The sequence below is a fragment of the Hyperolius riggenbachi genome, chromosome 3 (assembly GCF_040937935.1).
Source record: "Hyperolius riggenbachi isolate aHypRig1 chromosome 3, aHypRig1.pri, whole genome shotgun sequence".
Taxonomy (NCBI): domain Eukaryota; kingdom Metazoa; phylum Chordata; class Amphibia; order Anura; family Hyperoliidae; genus Hyperolius; species Hyperolius riggenbachi.
The window spans coordinates 442680399-442701635 of record NC_090648.1 but is presented as its reverse complement, the minus strand read 5'-3'; the positions used below and the strand labels follow the sequence as shown (position 1 = coordinate 442701635).

General features: G+C 36.5%; 1 protein-coding gene across 8 annotated transcripts in view; it reads left to right on the top strand.

Moving 5' to 3' along the window:
* Nucleotides 1-21237, top strand: part of LOC137564209 (protocadherin alpha-C2-like) — a 362151-nt gene that overhangs the window by 73727 nt on the left and 267187 nt on the right. Inside the window, exon 1 of one of the 8 annotated variants that reach the window (XM_068277785.1) lies at nt 14312-16748. The exons of the other annotated variants lie outside the window; for them this stretch is intronic. Coding sequence (XP_068133886.1) covers nt 14388-16748 — 2361 coding nt within the window. The 5' untranslated portion in view covers nt 14312-14387. Of the gene's footprint in view, nt 1-14311; nt 16749-21237 lie in introns of those variants that run through there. 8 annotated transcript variants of the gene reach the window in all.

The following is a 21237-nucleotide window of genomic DNA, read 5'->3' as shown; positions in this document are numbered from 1 at the left end:
ACACTCCTGCCATAATGTGTAAGCAGGGCAAACATAGAAAAAGAACCTGTAAGGATAAACACAGTTCCTTTGGCCAAACATAAAGTGTCTCTGCAGTAGCTAAGATAATATAAGTTATACAATTTAAACAAATAAAATTAATGTTGCTGCTGTAATTACCTTTTGCTGAGAACAAAAAAAAAAACAATTGTCCTGAAGAGGTCAGCACCCATGCAATACTGAGAAATGGAGTGCTCTATCCCAGCCATCCTTCAGCACCTCTCAGATGGTACACTGTAGTCTCCATGTAAGGTCAGTGCCTCCAAGAATGTATAGCTCTTTGTAATTATTAGCTCTTTATTTAGAAATCCATTTAAAATGACAAGTAGTGCGGAGCTGCTTCCCAGCGACAGCCCACTGTTTCAGGACTTAGGGACTTTCATCAGGCTGGACAACAAAATGGAAGGCCCTGTTACAATTCTCCCCCATCAGCAATTTCTCTGCCTAGTATTACAAAACCTAGGTAGGGATCCATTAGATAATAATAAAGTAATAACAAGGAAAAGGAACATAACCTCTGTGCAGTTTTATACTTCAAATGTTCCCAGGAGAGAGACACTTTCTCAGGAAATCGTTTGTTATTGGTGCCAAGTCACTTAGCAAGCATTAGGGAGTTGAGTTGAAACTACTGCAGCAAACTTTTATACATTATTTGGTAAATTCTGTTGTGTTTTAACTACTTGCCTCTTGCTCCCTGGGGTTCAGATTCAAAATTAAAACTATAGATTTAATTTTGGTCAGCCATGATCAGATATAGTAGAATGTAATACATTATTCAGGATACCTATTTTACATTAATTATCCTTGATTCATCATCGTAAATGATTATTGTATCTTTATAGTGCTGTATATTGGTATGCAACCCCACCCTCCCAGTGATGTTTAGCTCAGGTTATGATATCACAGCATTCTGCCCTAGTGGACCCTGTGAAACCATGGCCCATATGCAATTCACTTTATCACCTGAGTTTTCTCCTAGGTGATATTTTCAAAATCATCAATACATATGCCATTTAAACCACCAGCAAGCAACAAAAAAAAAACCTCAAACTAATTTTGATAGTACTTTTTTTCACATACTTTTTGGTACTTTTTCATTGCAAAGTCCTGAAAAGTTATTTTAAATCAGAGAAGAAAAATGATCTCCTAGGAGAAAACTCAGGAGATAAAGTAACTTGCATATGGGCCCAGGGCCCATATGCAATTCTCTTTTTCACCTGAGTTATCTCCTAGGTGATATATTCACAACTTGTCATACTATTCCCTTTAAGCCACTAGCAAGAAAGAAAATACTCAAAATAAATTTGATATGACCTTTTCACCAATTTTTGTGTACTTTTTCAATTGTAAAATAATAAAAACTTAGTTTAAAGAGAAGATTAACGTTATCTCCTAGGAGATAACTCAGGTGAAAAAAATAATGACATATGGGCCCAGGTGTTGTTTTTGCTCACAGTGGTGGACCTGCCATATAGTAGCAGAGACTTTGGTCTTCATAGTATTATATTTTCATGTGACTTATTCTTATTGTAATAAGTAATATTCCTGACTATCTCTTAGAGTCAAACGAGTTACTGTGTATAATATATAAACTTTTTCATGTAACACTATCAAAATTGTTACCCCTGCATGGGGAATATCTAGTTTGTTTTTTGCTTTTTTGTATATTGTTTTGCTAATAATAAATAAAAACCCATTTAAAAACAAAATTAAGGAATTTAAAATAGGGTGAACAAAGATTTTACAATGGGCAAACATTGACTAAATATTTTATAAAGTAATACTGTAAGAATAAGCATTTTTATTTATTATGTTAAATTCAGTAAAGTTTCTATTTAAATAATGCTTTTGAAAATTGCTGAGTCAACTCTGTAATTGTTTTTTTCATCTAAGTTAGAGCAATGAGAGAAGATGAGCTGTCTTAAAGGAAAAGAATACATGCTTTAACAGCTATGTGATTTCTTCACTGCATTTTTGGTAGAACTTGATTTTTTTACTCCTAATTTCCTTAGTGACATTTTTTAATAAAAACTATTTGCATTTTACTTGTATGTGCACGTTTCCATAGATATACTAAAATATACTGTTAGGCTGGTTTTCACCAAAACTAGATAACCCAAACATCTGTATTTACAACCGTTGACAACAGATAATGGATTAGAAAAGGCTCTATGTCTATCTATTTATCTTGCATTGCAAAGCTGGAAAGTAATACAAATAAACTGCTAGAAAAAATGTAAGAAAGACTTTTTGGCATCAAGTCAACCTTCCTGGCGGTTCTTTAATTCTGCCAATTAGGCAGAAATACATTTAAAAAAAAATTTTTGTTTCATGTAAAGCTACCAGAGTGGTAGCTACATGAAACAACACTAGAGGGCGCATGTGTCCCTCTAGTGCGATTGTCACCGGCATCAATAGCAAACAGGGGAATGCGTATATAACATGTTCCCCTGTTTGGCTTTTTCTGTTGCCATGGAGACGATCGGAATGACGTCATGGACGTCAGCTGACGTCCTGACATCAGACGCCTCAGATCCAGCCCATAGAGCTGCCTGGAAGTCATTGGTCCGGGCAGCGCAGGGCTCTGGCGGGGGGGCGCCCTCTTCCGCCGCTGCGTGCGGACGATCGCCGCAGAGCAGTGGTGATCAAGCTGGACGCGCGGCTAGCAGAGTGCTAGCTGCGCATACAGCATTTTAAATGAGGCAAATCGCCCCACCAGGGTCTGAGATATCCTCTGCGGCGGCTTACCCCGAGCTCAGCTCGGGGTTACCGCTAAGAGGGTTAAATGTTTGGGGTACTGATTTCATCAGGTACATAGCAGATTGCCAGTTTCCACTGCTTTGGTAAAAAAATTACAACAAATGCTCTAGAGGGGCTCAATGAGAAAACCAACAAAACACTGATGGTTTAAAACAGTTGAGGGCCACTGACATTTATTCCTCTTCATTTTTTCTGGACCCTGCAGGATTTGTACAAGTAGTCCAACCTCTCCAGAATTGCAAATTAATATGTACTATTGCTAGAAAGTTTGTTGTGTCACTTAGCACAATCTCAACAGCATATAGGAGATTCCTCAAGACAGGCAGGTACTTTATGAGAGCTGGACAGGGTTGTGGATGGTACTTAAACTATCAGCAAGAATGTTATTCGCTCCTTTGGGCCAGAAGGACAAGACTGTGATGTGTCAGAATCCAACAAAATGACCACCAGCAGGCCAGTGGTGGGAATGTCTTTGACCAAACAATCAGAGATGGACTTTATGAGGGCAACCTAAGGGCCTGACATCCTATAGGGGGCCTTGTGCTCACTACCAAGCACTTTGGAACTTGATTGACATTTGAAATGGAATACTATAATTAGCAGGTCAACAACTGCCACCCTGTGGTTTTCATAGATGAAAGCAGGTTTACATTGAGCACATTGTGACAGATGTTAAAAGAGTCTAGAGAAGCCAATGAAAAAAAAATGCTGCCTATAACAAAATTCATTATGACTGGTTTAAAGGTGGGTCAGTGATGGTCTGGAGAGACATATTTATAGAGGTAAGTACAAATATCTGCAGGCTAGATATTGATATTTTGATTGCCATTAGGTATCTCAGGATAAAATACTTTTACCCATTGTCAGAGCCTACAGTGACAAGGTCTGGCCTCATGTGGTGAGAGTATGCAGACAGATTCTGGATGATGAATGAATTTACCCCCCCCCCCCTTTCACACTTACTAGACCTAAATTTGAAACCAATTTGAACACTAACAATTCTTAGCTCTTTAGTTCTAGGTTAATTTATTATACCTTTCTGTAAACTGGAAAGAGGTTACATGATTTGCATGTGTTCTAGATGTATATGAAAAAAGAAAATGCAAATGACTGTGAATTATACTGCTTTGTTTACTTTAAAGTTCGAGTTTTATTTTTGCTTATTTTTCAAGTAAATGTTTGCATACTGTATTGTGAATGCATCTTGTCAAAACATCATTGTGTCAAAACATCATTAGAAAAATAGTTTTACTACAAAATCCCTTTTTTACAATTGTATTCATTATTTATAGTAAACAGTTTGCCTAGTTGCATCTAAATTTATCATAAGAAAATGATGTTTTGCAGCAAAATCCATTTTTTTACCATTTCATACAGAATTTATAGTAATCAGTTTGCATAGCTTAATCTACAATTATCATAACAAACTCTTGATTTAAAAACACTGGAGTACTTTTAAATATGTAAAAAAAAACTTTACTGAATAGTTGATAGTGCATCTCACTTTATGAAGTTTAACCCACAGATAAGAATATACTGTACATACTATTTGAGTGAGAGAAATGTAAAACCCACCTATGCATTGTATACTAATGAAAACATTAATTTAAAATACAAAAACACAAAAATAATTTAAAATGCTCAGACTTACATTTTAGTTGTCTTATAAAAGATGCAGCTTGAAATTCAGACACAAGATGTCACTCTACACCAAGCTATAGTTTTTAGACTGAATACATTTCTCTATTGCTAACAGCTGATATTTTACTAAAAGGGAAGCAGCCATGACAGTATGTCTCTTACGTGCTGTGAGTCTTGAATTACTGTGAATGCTGTTTTTACTGGAGAAATCATCTCTATCATCCCTGATTGTAAGAAATGCTGAAAGCAACATTGGATTGTCAAAGAAGAAGCAGGCTTTTTCTTTTCTTATTGCTTCAAATGTCTTGGGATGTGGTCTTGAGTCAGCTGCATTATATCATCTCAGAGGAATCCAAACATGGCACCTTTGTTGGAAGAATTGCTCAGGATCTGGGACTGGACATAGGTGAGATTAATTACAGAATATTACGAGTTGTCAATACTGATGAGAAGGAATATTTCCAGGTAAATCTGCAGAATGGAATCTTGTTTGTTAGAGAGACAATAGACAGAGAGCAGCTGTGTCCAGGCATACAGCTCTGTATCATTCCTCTGCAGGTCATTGTAGATAAGCCTGTGCAGATGTATCATATAGATGTAGAAATAGAAGATGTAAATGACAACAAACCTGCTTTTCCCTCTACAATGAGCACCCTTGTGATATCTGAACTAATGCCTGCAGGATCTCGTTTCCATGTAAAAGGAGCTGCTGATCCTGACCTAGGAACTAATTCTGTTACAAATTATGAGCTCAGTGCCAGTGATAATTTTGTTCTTGATTTTCAGAAATACATGAATCAGATCAGATCATTAGAGCTTGTGTTGAAGAAATCTCTAGACAGAGAAAAGCAGGCTGTTCACAATCTCACACTCACAGCTTATGATGGTGGTAAACCAAGATTAAGTGGGACATCTGAGATTATTATCACTGTTGAAGATTTAAATGATAATGCTCCAACATTTAATCAGCCATTTTATCAGACTAGTGTGATGGAAAATGCTCCTAAAGGATCATTGGTAATTAAGGTAAATGCCACAGATTTAGACCAGGGAAAGAATGGAGAAATATTGTATGCACTTAGTGAAGCAGAAAATGCAGATGTCAACAAAATGTTCAGCCTAGATAAACACACAGGGGAAATTAAAGTGATTGGAGAAGTGGATTATGAACAAGCACAAATGTATGAAATACAGATTGATGCTGTGGATAATGGAGAGGTCCAATTAATTGGGCATTGCAAAGTTCTAGTGACTGTTGTAGATGTCAATGACAATCCCCCTGAGATGACAGTGACATCACTTGCTTTGCCTGTTCCTGAAGACTCTCCACAAGGTACAACAATTGCTATCATAAAGGCCCGTGACCAGGATTCAAGCGTAAATGGAAAAGTTAATTGCCACATCACTAACTCTTCACCATTTAAAATACTTCGAGCATTTAAAGGAGATTTTTCTTTAATTGTGGATGGACAACTAGATCGAGAAACACGATCTCAATATGAAGTTGTAATTGTAGCAAGAGATGAAGGATCACCACCACTATCTGTTTCAAAGACTCTTAAAATTGATATAAGTGATGTAAATGACAATGCTCCAGTCTTTCAACAACCTGTTGATACAATGTTTATCAAGGAGAACAATCCTCCAGGTTCTCTTGTGTACACAGCAACAGCGTCTGATCCCGATATTGGGCAGAATTCCTTTATCACTTATTCAATCAGTGACAGTACAGTTGATGGGATTCCCATATCTTCATATATCTCCATCAATCCAGAGAATGGAAAAGTGTTTGCATTAGCTTCATTTGATCATGAGCAAGTCACTTATTTCCAGTGTCATATAAAAGCCACTGATACTGGATTTCCCTCACTTAGCACAAACCTTGCATTAAATATTTTCATTGAAGATACAAATGATAATTCACCTATTTTTACAACTATTTTCCCTGCACTGCCAGTGAAAACCCCTAAGTCAATTCAACCGGGAGACTTGGTTACCAAAGTTAGAGCAGCAGATATTGATTCAGGATACAATGCACTAATATCCTATAATCTTAAAGACATTACAGGAAGAACTCCATTTATTATATCTCAACATTCTGGAGAAATCAGTCTAAGACGACCATTTACAGATTCAGATTATGAAGAATACACACTGCTGGTGGTGGCAAAGGACCATGGAGAGCCAGCCATGTCAACCGCAACAGAAGTTGTCATCTCCTTGGTGGATTCTGACCAGGAAATTCTGCATGATAATCAGAATGACAAAGGAATAATTGATGACTTTTCTGAAGCTAATATTTACTTGGTTGTTGCTATCTGCATCATATCAAGTCTATTTCTTATCACATTAATTGTTTTCACTGTCTTAAGGTGGCAAAAATGCAGAGATGAAGTGAAGGAGCTGAAGGAAAACTACAACATTTGTTCAAACACAGGGGGAAGTTGGGTGTACTCTCAACAAACTCAATACAGAGTATGTTCAAACTCATCACAACCAAAGAATGACTTAATAGTTTTCACTCCAAATAGTTCTCAAACACCAAGCAATGAAGAACATTTAAACCAATTTGCGGCTCTACGGAATTCTTTCTATCACGTAAGTTTAAATACAAATTGATGTTTTATTTTGCTGTATGTACAAACTAAATTTTGTAACCAGTGTTATTGTGGTGTACAACTTAGCTTAAATATAATTTTCTGCACAAAGACTGGAATTGGCATAGAACTTAAAATCTCTAGACTTGAATTACCAAGCCTTTGCAAGCTGAAGAAAACATACACAACTGTGTGAATCTGGGGTAGATTGGTTAAACAAAGTTATAGATGTGATGCATTTAACAACTGATGACATGAAAACAACTTTTTAATTTCGTGTTATTAAAAATAACTTTTTTATGATTGTTGAGACATGTTGAATTGTACTTCCTTTCAGCCATGGCCATGGCTGTTTTCAGATTAATCCACTGTGTAATTAAAACCCATGTATTTGATTTCCCCATTTTCCTGGTTATTACACCATTTAAATTATGTCCCTATCACAATTTATGGTGTTGGTATTTTATTTGGAAATAAAGGTGCATTTTTTCAGTTTTTTTACTCCGCCTCCACTGTCAGGAAGTCAGAATCATGACTCTGTGTGTCATTTGGGCTCACAGTGATCTTATTCACATAGAAAAAGATGAGACCAACTTTCTAACCCTCTAAAATTACACCTTCCTACTGTAAACGTATGTCAAATACTGTTTTTTAATGCATTTGCTAATAAATGCAGTAATACAATGGGAGACCGGGTTCAGGATTTAACAATCTAGCCCTGTCTAAATGAGTATAAAATTCACTGCTAAATGGGCAGAAAATTGCAAATGTGACATGGTAGGAAGCTTATGTTTTTAATTTTTTATAGATAGCTTAGTCCTGATTTATGCTGATTATGAAAATCCCAAGACTTAGTAGATCTCAAATACTAGCAACATTTGCATGGGTAGTTTTATATGGTGATGAGGATTGTCCTTTTTATGAATAGTGGTGGAAGGGAAGAGAGGGACTGCTTTATAGTTTGCACATAGAAATTGAATAGCTATACTGCTTCCTACTGTTAGCCAGGTTTTCCAGTATTGTTTGGAGGAGGCAGGGCCTGGAGATCGCAGGCACAGCAAGCTGCTTTTCTATACTGTCTGTCCTTGTATCGTATTGTTTGTGTCTGTTAAGCAACTGCAACATCAACTTCCTGTAAGTGCAAACGTATTATTAGCCAAATTAAAATGATTATGATTCTCAAATTATGCCAGTAACTAATTTAGGCTGTAATTTCTAATATAGTTATTAGCCCTTTTAGAAATTTGTGAATGTAAAGTCTAAAATGAAAACCAGCTTTTACAGGTTAATTTTGTAAACAGAATACACTCCTGCCATAACGTATAAGCAATGCAAACATAGAAAAATGGATCTGGAAAGATAAACACAGTTCCTTTGGTCAAACATAAAGTGTCTTTGCAGTAGCTAAGATAAAATAAATTGTACAATTTAAATTAATAAAAGTAATGTTGCTGCTATAATTACCTTTTGCTGAGAACAAAAAAAAAAAAAAAAAAAAACAAAGACAGCTAAATTACTTCTTATGTACTCTGCTAACTTAATCATTCAATAACAAAATGTAGGTAGGGATCCATGAAACAAGAATAAAGTAATCACAAGGAAAAGAAACATAATCTCATTGCAGTTTCACATTTTGAATGCACCCAGGAGAGAGACAATTTCTCAAGAAATTGGTTATTATTGTTGCCAAGTCACTTAGTAAACATTAGGAAGTTGAGTTGACACTACTACAACAAACTTTCAGACATTATTTGGTCATTTCTGTTGTGTTTTAACTATTTGCCTCTTGTTCCCTGGGGTTGAAAGTCAAAATTAAAACTATAGATTTAATTTTGGTCAGTCATGATCATATAGTATGTGTGCGAAGGAATGCCAGATATAATAGATTGTAATACGTTATTCAGTATACCTAATTTACATTAATTATCCTTGTATCTTTATAGTGCTGTATATATATATATATATATATATATATATATATATATATATATATATACACAGTATATATATATATATATATATATATATATATATATATATACACTGTATATATATATATATATATATATATATATATATATATATATATATATATATATATATATATATCACAGCATTCTGCCCTAGTGGACCCTGTGAGACCATGGCCCATATGCAATTAACTTTATCACCTGAGTTTTCTCCTAGATGATATTTTCCAAATCTTCAATACATATGCCATTTAAACCACCAGCAAGCAAAAAAAACCTCAAACTAATTTTGATAGTTACTTTTTAACCTACTTTATGGTACTATTGCTTTGCAAAGTCCTGAAAAGTTATTCTAAATCAGAGATGAAAAAGATTCTCCTAGGAGAAAACTCAGGAGGAAAAGTAAATTGCATATGGGTCCCGATGTTGTTTCTACTCACAGTGGAGGACCTGCCATTTAGTAGCAGAGACTTCAGTCTTTATAGTATTATATTTTCATGTGACTTGTTCTTATTGTAATAAGTAATATTCCTGACTATCTCTTAGAGTCAGACAAGTTACTGAGTATAATATATAAACTTTTCATGTAACACTATCAAAATGGTTATCCGTACATGGGGAATATCTAGTTTGCTTTTTGTTTGATTATTGTGTTTTGCTAACAATAAATAAGAACCCATTTGAAACAAAATTTAAGAATTTAAAATAGGGTGAACAAAGATTGTACAATGGGCAAACATTGACTAAATAATTTATAAAGTAATACTGTAAAAATAATCAAGTGTATTTATTAAGTTAAATTCAGTCCTTTCTCTTTAAATGATGCTTTTGAAAATTGCTGAGTCAACTACATAATTGTTTTTTTTTCATCTGAGTTGAAGCAATGAGAGAAGATGAAATATCTTAAAGGAAAAGATGTGCTTTGAGAAATATGCGATATCTTCACTGCATTTTATTGACCTTTTTCAGTAAAACCTAATGCATTTTACTTGTATGTGCATGTTTCCATAAATATCCCAAAATATACTGTTAGGCTGGTTTTCACCAAAACTAGATAACCCAAACATCTGTATTTACAACCATTGACTACAGATAATGGATTAGAAAAGGCTCTATGTCTATCTATTTATCTTGCATTGCAAAGCTGGAAAGTAATACAAATAAACTGCTAGAAAAAATTTAAGAAAGACTTTTTGGCATCAAGTCAATTAAATGTTTGGGATACTGATCCTGTTGATGTGAGATGATGGGTTAGAAACGTCTATCTGTCTATCTTGCATTGCTCTTTAATGCAAAGCTAAAAAGTAATAACAATAAACTGCTAAAAAGAAATTAAGGAAGACTTTTTGGCATCAAGCCAATGACATGTTTGGGATACTGATCTCATCAGTTAAATAACAAAAGGGATTGCCAATCAGTTTCCACTGCTTTGGTAAAAAAAAATTACAACAAATGCTCTAGAGGGGGCTAAGTGAGAAAACCGACAAAACAGAGATGGTTTAACAGTTGGGGCCACTGACATTTATTCCTCTTCATTTTCACTGACTATTTTTTTGGATAGTTTTTACTAGTTCACTACTGGAAGCATGATGTGAAACCTGGACCCTGCAGAAATTGTACAAATAGTCCAACCTCTCCAGAGTTGCAAATTAATATGTACCATTGCTAGAAAGTTTGTTGTGTCTCTCAGCATAGTCTCGAGGAAATTCCTCAATACAAGCAGTTACTTTATGAGAGCTGGACAGAGTTGTGGATGGTCCTTAAACCATCAACAGGAATGTTTTTGCCAGAAGGAAAATAATGAAAAATGTCAGAGCCCACCAAAATGACCACCAGCATGCCAATGGTGTGAATATCTTTGACCAAACAATCAGAGATGGACTTTATGCGGGTGACCCAAGGGCTTGACATTGCCAAGAACTTTGGAACTTGATTGACATTTTAAATGGAATACTGTAATTAGCAGGTCAACGCCTGCAACCCTGTGCTTTTCACAGATGAGAGCAGGTTCACATTTCGCACATTGTGGCAGATGTGAAAAGAGTCTAGAGAAGCCAAAGAAAAAAAATGTGCTGCCTATAACTTCATTCAGCATGAGAGCATGGCTGGTTTAATGGTGGGTCAGTGATGGTCTGGAGAGACATATTTATAGAGAGAAGCACAAACCTCTACAGGCTAGACACTGATATTTTGATTGCCTTTAGGTATCAGGATAAAATACTTTTACCCATGGTCAGAGCCTACACTGGTGCGGTGGGTGCTTGGTTACTCCTGTGTATGACAAGTGCTGGCCTCATGTGGTGAGAGTATGCAGACAGTTCCTGGATCATGAATAAATATATCCCCCCACCCCACTTCACACTCACCTGATCTAAATTCAGAAGCTACAGTGCTGTCCATTATTATTTATATCCCTAGCAAATTATGACTTAAAGTTACTTTTAGTCAACCAGCAAGTTATTTTTTGACAGGAAATGACATAGGTGTCTCTCAAAAGATAATAAGATGATGTACAAGAGTCATTATTGTGGGGAAAAAAATTCTCAGCTTTTATTTACATTTGAGCAAAAAGTGTCCAGTCCAAAATTGTTCATACCGTTCACAAACTGTCACAATCTGTGGGAAAATCCAAAATTCTATACCATTCCAAATACTTCAAACTATTCTAAAGCATCCTAATTACCCTGATTAATTGGGGACAGCTGTTTTAATCAATTCAACAGGTAAAAAACAGCAGCTCTTTGCAGTTAGTTTGTGGACAGTCGTGACTAAGACAAAGGAGCTCAGTGAGGACATTGTGGCTGCTCACAAGTCAGGAAAAGGCTACAAGGCCATTTCTAAATGTTTTCACGTTCCAGTGGCTACAGTGCAAAGTAAAATTACAAAATATAAGATGTTACGCACTGTGGAAAATCTCAGAGCACATAGTTGGAAGCCAAAAGTGAGACCTGTTCTAGCCAGGAGGTTAGTGAGAGAGGTGAAAAGCAATCCAAGGATCCCCACCAAGGCCATCTTGGTGAATCTGCACTCTGCTGGTGGCAATGTCTCAAGGCAGACAATCCAATGGACACTGCACACTGCTGGGTTCCACGGATGCAGACCAAGGAGGATGTCACTTCTCCAGATAAAACCCACAAAAGCTTGCTTGTTCTTTGAAAATGCTCATCTGGACAAAGAAGAAGACATATGGTCTTCTGTGTTATGGTCAGATGAAACAAAAATTGAATAGTTTGGTCACAATCATGTTTCCATCATTTGGCGTATAAAAAGGAGAAGCCTTCAACCCAAAGAACACCATCCCCATTGTCAAACGTGGTGGTGGGAACCTATTGCTTCGGGGGTGTATTTCAGCCAATGGACCAGGAACATAATCACAGTAAATGGCCCTATGAAAAAAAGAGCACCACATGAGGATTCTCAACAGCAACATCAGGCAGTCTGCAGAAAAACTTGGCCTTGGGCATTAGTGGACATTTCAGCATAACAATGACCCAAAACACACAGCAAAAAAGGTGAAGAGATGGTTAGCAGAGAACAACATTAACGTTTTGAAGTGGCCCAGCCAGAGTCATGACTTGAATCCAATTAAGAATCTGTGGAGGAAGCTAAAGATTAGGGTGGTGGCAAAAAGACCCTCCAACCTGAAAGATTTGGAACTCATTGTTAAACATGAATGCGAAAAAATACTTGTGGAGACATGTAAAAAGTTGGTCTGCAATTATAAGAAACGTTTGATTGGTGTAATAGCCAATAAAGGTTTTTCTTTTGATTATTGAGAAGGGTATAAATTATTTTGTACTGGACACTTTTTGCTCAAATGTAAATAAAAGCTGAGAAATGCTTTTTCCCATAATATTGCAAAATGTTTTTTTTTTCCATAATATTGCCTCTTGTACATTGTCTTATTATCTTTTAGGAGACACCTATGTCAAAATTTGCAAGGGATATGAATAATTAAGGACAGCACTGTATTTAAATACGAACAATGTGTTAGCTCTGTAGTTCTAGGTTAACCACCTTAGCGGTATGGACGAGCTCAGCTCGTCCATTACCGCCAGAGGGTGCCGCTCAGGCCCTGCTGGGCCGATTCGGATGAAATAAAAAGCAGCACACGCAGCCGGCACTTTGCCAGCTGCGTGTGCTGCCTGATCGCCGCCGCTCTGCGGCGATCCGCCGCGAGCAGCGGCAAAAGAGGGTCCCCCCAGCCGCCTGAGCCCTGCGCATCCGGAACACATAGTTCCGGCCAGCGCTAAGGGCTGGATCGGAGGCGGCAGATGTCAGGACGTCGGCTGACGTCCATGACGTCACTCCGCTCGTCGCCATGGTGACGAGGAAAGCCAAACAAGGAAGGCTGCTCATTGCAGCCTTCCTTGTTACTTATGCTTGCCGGAGGCGATCGGAAGAACGCCTCCGGAGCGCCCTCTAGTGGGCTTTCATGCAGCCAACTTTCAGTTGGCTGCATGAAATAGTTTTTTTTAATAAAAAAAAACCCTCCCGCAGCCGCCCTGGCGATCTCAATAGAACGCCAGGGTGGTTAATTTATTAGACCTATTTGTAGACTGAAGGAGATAACATGATTTGCATGTGTTCTAAATGTATATGAAAAATCAAAATGCAAATGACTGCAATTTGTACTGGTTTATTTATTTTATAGTTAGTGTTTGTTTTAGTTTGGCTAATGTTTCAAGAAAATGTTTGCATACTGTATTATAATTGTATCTTCCCACAATGTGTTAAAACAGCATAAGAAAAATGTTTTACTACAAAATCCCTTTTTTTTACAATTTTATTTACAATTTATAGTAAACAGTTTACCTGGTTTACTCTACATTTATCTTAAGAAAAAGATGTTTTGCAGCAAAATCCTTTGTAACCATTTTAAACAGAATTTATAGTACTCGGTTTGCCTAGTTTAATGTACAAGTGTCATAACAAACTCTTGATTTAAAAATGTGTAAAAAAAAGTGTTTAAAAAAAAACAAAAAAACTTCACTGAATGTTTGATAGTGCATCTTTCATAATGCAATGTAACCCACAGATAAGAATGTATATACTATTTGAGTGAGAGAAAGAAAATACACAACTTTGCATTGTATACTAATGAAAACATTGATTCAAAACATGTAAACACAAATATAATTTGAAATGGTAAGACTTACATTTTAGTTGACTTGATGCAGTTTGAAATTCAGACACAAGATGTCACTCTATACCAAGCTATAGTATGTAGACTGAATACATTTCTCTATTGCTAACAGCTGATATTTTACTATAAGGAAAGCAGCCATGACAGTATGTCTCTTACGTGCTGTGAGTCTTGAATTGCTGTGAATGTTGTTTTTACTGGAGAAATCATCTTTATCATCCCTGATTGTAAGAAATGCTCAAAGCAACATTGGATTGTCAAAGAAGAAGCAGGCTTTTTCTTTTCTTATTGCTTCAAATGTCTTGGGATGTGGTCTTGAGTCAGCTGCATTATATCATCTCAGAGGAATCCAAACATGGCACCTTTGTTGGAAGAATTGCTCAGGATCTGGGACTGGACATAGGTGAGATTAATTCCAGAATATTACGAGTTGTCAATACTGATGAGAAGGAATATTTCCAGGTAAATCTGCAGAATGGAATCTTGTTTGTTAGAGAGACAATAGACAGAGAGCAGCTGTGTCCAGGCATACAGCTCTGTATCATTCCTCTGCAGGTCATTGTAGATAAGCCTGTGCAGATGTATCATATAGATGTAGAAATAGAAGATGTAAATGACAATAAACCTGCTTTTCCCTCTACATTGAGCTCCCTTGTGATATCTGAAGTGATGCCTGCAGGATCTCGTTTCCATGTAAAAGGAGCTGCTGATCCAGACCTTGGAACAAATTCTATTACAAATTATGAGCTCAGTGCCAGTGATCATTTTGCTCTTGATTTTCAAAAATACATGAATCAGATCAGATCATTAGAGCTTGTATTGAAGAAATCTCTAGACAGAGAAAAGCAGGCTGTTCACAATCTCACACTCACAGCTTATGATGGTGGTAAACCTAGATTAAGTGGAACATCTGAGATCGTTATCACTGTTGAAGATTTTAATGATAATGCTCCAACATTTAATCATCCATTTTACCAGACTAGTGTCATTGAAAATGCTCCTAAAGGGACGTTAGTAATTAAGGTAAATGCCACGGATTTAGACCAGGGAAAGAATGGAGAAATACTGTATGCATTTAGTGAGACAGCAAAGGAAGATGTCAGCAAACTGTTCAGCCTAGATAAACACACAGGGGAAATTAAAGTGATTGGAGAAGTGGATTATGAACAAGCACAAATGTATGAAATCCAGATTGATGCTGTGGATGATGGAGAGGTCCAATTAATTGGGCACTGCAAAGTTTTAGTGACTGTTGTAGATGTCAATGACAATCCCCCTGAGATGACAGTGACATCAATTGCTTTGCCTGTTCCTGAAGACTCTCCACAGGGTACAACAATTGCTATCATAAAGGTCCGTGACCAGGATTCAAGCGTAAATGGAAATGTTAATTGCCACATTACTAATTCTTCACCTTTTAAAATACTTAGAGCATTTAAGGGCGATTTCTCTTTAATTGTGGATGGACAACTAGATCGAGAAACAAGATCTCAATATGAAGTTGTAATTGTAGCAAGAGATGAAGGATCACCACCACTATCTGTTCAAAATACTCTTAAAATTGAAATAAGTGATGTGAATGACAATGCTCCAGTCTTTCAACAACCTGTTGATACAATCTTTATCAAGGAGAACAATCCTCCAGGTTCTCTTGTGTACACAGCAACAGCTTCTGATCCTGATATCGGGCAGAATTCTTTTATCACCTATTCAATCAGTGACAGCACCATTGATGGGATTCCCTTATCTTCATATATCTCCATCAATCCAGAGAATGGAAAAGTGTTTGCATTGGCTTCATTTGATCATGAAAAGGTCACATATTTCCAGTGTCACATAACAGCCACTGATACTGGCCTTCCTCCACTTAGCTCAAACTTGGCATTAAACATATTCATTGAAGATATAAATGACAATTCTCCCATTTTTTCAACTATTTTTCCAGCACTGACAGTGAAAACCCCTAAGTCAATTCAACCGGGAGACTTGGTTACCAAAGTTAGAGCAGCAGATATTGATTCAGGATATAATGCACTAATAGCCTATAATTTTAAAGACATTACAGGAAGAACTCCATTTATTATATCTCAACATTCTGGTGAAATCAGTCTACGAAGACCATTTACAGATTCAGATTATGAAGAATACACACTGCTGGTGGTGGCAAAGGACCATGGAGAGCCAGCCATGTCAACTGCAACAGAAGTTGTCATCTCCTTGGTGGATTCTAACCAGGAAATTCTGTATGATAATCAGAATGCCAAAGGAATAATTGATGACTTTTCTGAAGCTAATATTTACTTGGTTGTTGCTATCTGCATCATATCAAGTCTATTTCTTATCACATTAATTGTTTTCACTGTCTTAAGGTGGCAGAAATGCAGAGATGAAGTGAAGGAGCTGAAGGAAAACTACAACATTTGTTCAAACACAGGGGGAAGTTGGGTGTACTCTCAACAAACTCAATACAGAGTATGTTCAAACTCATCACAACCAAAGAATGACTTAATAGTCTTCACTCCAAATAGTTCTCAAACACCAAGCAATGAAGAACAGTTAAACCAATTTGCGGCTCTACGGAATTCTTTTTATCACGTAAGTGAAAATGTAATTCAATGTTTTATTTTGTTGTGTGTACAAACTTAATGTTTTAACTATTATTGTGGTGTATCACATACACATTAAACATAATATATCATAGTAGCAACTGCAAAAAAGGTCAAAAGGTACATGCTAGCTTAAATATAGTTTTCTACACAAAGACTGGATTTCGCATAGAACTCAGTTTATTAAACCCCCTCTCGACAACCCAACACCAATTGGCGGTGGGAGGTTGGCAACCCCAGGACTGCCTAACAATGATTGGTGTCAAGTCCTGAGGGCGTAGTTTAGCAGGGAATGCACACATGCATGCACGATCATTCCATGCAGAGACACGGAGTGGAGCATGAATATGGGACAGCCCTGTCACTTGGCTGTCCCTCCGAGCGGCTCACAATCTAGGCCCACTCATAGACTGATGCCTATGAGAGGAAAAGAAGTGAATGGAATGCTATCCAGGGACAATTTAAGCCCAAAGGTGGGAGGGAGTGGGTCTATAATGATTAAAAAAATGCTTTCTTTAAAATAAAAAAAACTGATGATCGCAGCAGCGATCAGAGACCACCAAAAGAAAGCCTTGTTAGGGACAAGAAAAGGAGGCAAGACTCATTTGGGTGTTAAGTTGTATGGCCGTGCAGCAAGCTGTTAAAGTTGCAGAGTGCTGAATTGTGGAAAATCACCCGGTCACTAAACGGGTGTAAACCTGTGGTCCTCAAGTGGATACAATTTCTAGACTCACCACAGCTTTGCAAGCTGAGGAAAACATAAGCAACTGCGTAAATCTGGCCAGGATTTTTTAAACAAAGGTTATAGATATGATGTATTTTAACAATTGCTGACATGCATACAACCTTGCAATTTCATGTTATTAAAACAACTTTTTTATGATTTTGGAGACATGCAGAATTGTACTTCCTTTCAGCCATGGCTGTTTGCAGATTAATCTACTGTGTGTGTTCATTTTTACATCCATATTTCCTTCTTCAGTCAGTGCTTAATATATACAGATCAGTGTGCTCACAGCTGTAGGGAATTGATTTTCAATATTCAGTCCTTGTGCTCCTTATCCAGTTTAAATTGGGTCTTGTAGAGACAAAGCAAAGGGAAAAAAACAAGTAATGTTTAGAAATTAGTGATGAATCCCTTAGAATGATTTTGCTTTCTCCATAAATGTGGAGATACACTTTAAAGGTTAAGTTCAGGCTCTGGTTTTATTATTGCATTTGTTATCAGATTACCAATTACATTTTCTAATAAAATAACTCAATTTTGCAATCTAAAATGCCCCAAAAACCTTGCTACACTTTGTTTTCAGGGGTCCCCCTACTCATCAGTGAAAACTGCAGCCTTTTTACTCCACCTCCACTGTCAGGAAGTCAGAATCATGACTCCGTGTGTCACTTGGGCTCACAGTGATCTTATTCACTTAGAAAAAAGATGGGACTGAGTGCCTGACCCTCTAAAAATTACATCTTCCTACTGTCAACCATTGTTATTTAATGCATTTGCTAATAAATGCAGTAATACAATGGGAGACGAGGTTCTTGATTTAACTAGCCCTCTGTATAAATGAGTATAAATTTCAGTGCTAAATGGGCAGATAATTGCAAATGTGACATAGTAGGAAGCTTATGTTTTTATTTTTTTTCATAAATAGATTAGTCCTGATTTATGCTGAGTATGGAAATCCCAAGACTTACTACATCTCAAATCTAAGCAATATTTGCATAGGTGGTTTTATATGGTGATAGTTGTCCTTTTTATGAACAGTGGTGGAAAGGAAGAGAATAACCGCTTTATAGTTTATAGTTCACACAGGAATTAAATGGCTATACTGCTTCCTAATGTAAGCCAGGTTTTCCAGCATTGTTTGGAGGAGGAGGGGCCTGGAGATGGCAGATAGAGCAAGTTGCTTATCTATACTGTCTGTCCTTGTATCATATTCTTTGTGTCTGTTAAGCAACTACAAAGTCAAGTTCCTGTATTTGCAAACTTATTTAGCCAAATAAAATGTATTCTGATATTTTGCCAGTAACTAATGTAGAGTATTGGGTATAATTTCTAGCATAGTTATTAGTCCTTTTGCAAATATGTACATGTAAAGTCTTAAATATACACCAGCTACTACAGGTTAATTTTCTAGGAAACAGAATACACTCCAGCAGAAATGTATAAGAAGAGCAAACAATAAAAACAATAATCTGTAAGCATAAGCACCATTTCAATCCTTAGACCAAACATAAAGTGTATATGCAGTAGCTAAGATAAAATAAATGATACAATTAAAAAAAATAAATATTAATGTTACTGCTGTAATTACCTCTTGCTGAGAGCAAAAAACAAAACAAAAAAACAAACAAACAAACAAACAAACAAAAAACAAGACAGCTAAATTACCTATTATGTACTATGCTAACTTGATCATACAACCTATAAAATAGAATGGCCTATTGCAATTCTCACCCATCAGCAATTCCTCTGCCTACCAATAACAACATGTAGGTAGGGATCCATATAAGAAAAGATAAGAGATAATAATAAAGTAATCACAAGGAAAAGGAACTCAATCCCAGTGCAGTTTTACACTTTGAATGTTCCCAGGAGAGAGACATGATCTCAAGAAATTGGCTATTATTGGTGCCAAGTCACATAGTAAACATTAGGGAGTTGATTTGACATTAGTGCGGCAAACTTTCAAACAATATTTTGTACATTCAGTTGTGTTTTAATTATTTGCCTCTTGTTCAGTACATCATGGTGGGTTTCAAAGTCAAAATTAAAACTACAGATTTAATTTTGGTCAGTCGTGATAATACAGTATGAGTGGGAAGGCATGCCAGATATAGTAGAATGTAATACATTATTCAGGATAACTTATTCACATTAATTATTCTTGTTTTAGCATTATAAAATATTTTAGTATCTTTATAATGCTGTATATCGGGATGCAATCTACCCTGCCAGTGATGTTTTGCCCTGGTTATGATATCACAGCATTGTGCCCTAGTGGACTGTGTGAGACCAGGTTTTATTTCTGCTCACTTAACAACAAACAAACACCCCACAGTGACAGACCTGCCATTTAGTAGCAGAGACTTCAGTAATTATAGTATTATCTTTTTATGTGACATATTTTTATTGTAATAATTAATATTCCTGACTATCTCCATGAGTTACAGTGTATCTGAAAAGTATTTACAGCGTATTACTTGGTACATATTTTGTTATGTATGTCCCAGCCTTATTCCAAAATTGATTAAATTCATTTTTCCCCCTCAGAATTGTACACACAACACCTCATAATAACACCGTGAAAAAAGTTTACTTGAGATTTTGGCAAATTTATTAAAAGTAAAAAATTGAGTATGCACTTGTACGTAAGTATTCACAGCCTTTGCTATTAACCAGTTCGGCCTATCTGGACGAGTTTCCTCGTCCAGATAGGCACTGCTGTTTTGCCTGCGTGGTGCGCGCGATCGGGCGCGCGCCCACGCGCGCACCCGCCGCCCGCCGCTAGCCCCCCGATCAGTGAATGGGAATGTAATTCCCATTCACCGATCTAGCTTCCCCGCAGAAATACCGACACTTTCTCTCCAGAGAGCGCGGTATTTCTGCCCCCAGGAAACAACTCGCCTGCATTTAAGTTCCTGGATGCGACATCGTTCGCATCCAGGACTTTTCTCACTGTGGCCATCTGGTGGCCAAATAGTAAACTGCACCCACATACATTTTTGTTTAAAAAAAAATACAATTTTACATTTAAAATTAGCAGTTTCCCTCCCACACCAAAAATTACCCACATACACTTTTTTTATTTAAAAAAAAAAATACAATAAAAAAAAAAAAAAAACATAAATAGTTACCCAAGGGTCTGAACTTTTTAATTATGCATGTCAAGAGAATATGTTATTATATTATTTAAAATTATAAGCTTATAAATAGGGATGGACGCAAATTGAAAAAATGCACCTTTATTTCTAAATGAAATATCGGCACCATAAATTGTGATAGGGACATTGTTTAAATGGTGTAAGAGCCGGGACATATGGGCAAATAAAATACATGCGTTTTAATTACGGTATCGTATATTAATTTCAAACTATAATGGCCAAAAACTGAGAAATAATGAATTTTTTCAGTTTTTTTCTTATTCTTCCTGTTAAAATGCATTTACAGTAAAGTGGCTCTTAGCAAAATGTACCCCCCCTAAGAAAGCCTAATTGGTGGCGGAAAAAACAAGATATAGATCAATTCATTGTGATAAGTAGCAATAAAGTTATAGGCGAATAAATGGGAGGTGAACGTTGCTCGGATGCATGAGATTTTCGGCACTGTGGCACTGAACCGGTTAAAGTGGATCTGAGATGAAAAACTAACTATAACAAGTTAACTTGTCTATATATCTTATCTAAAGTTTAGATAGTTTACACAGCAAATCTAGCTGCAAACAGCTTTAATAGAAAATGATTATTTCTTCCTGTGA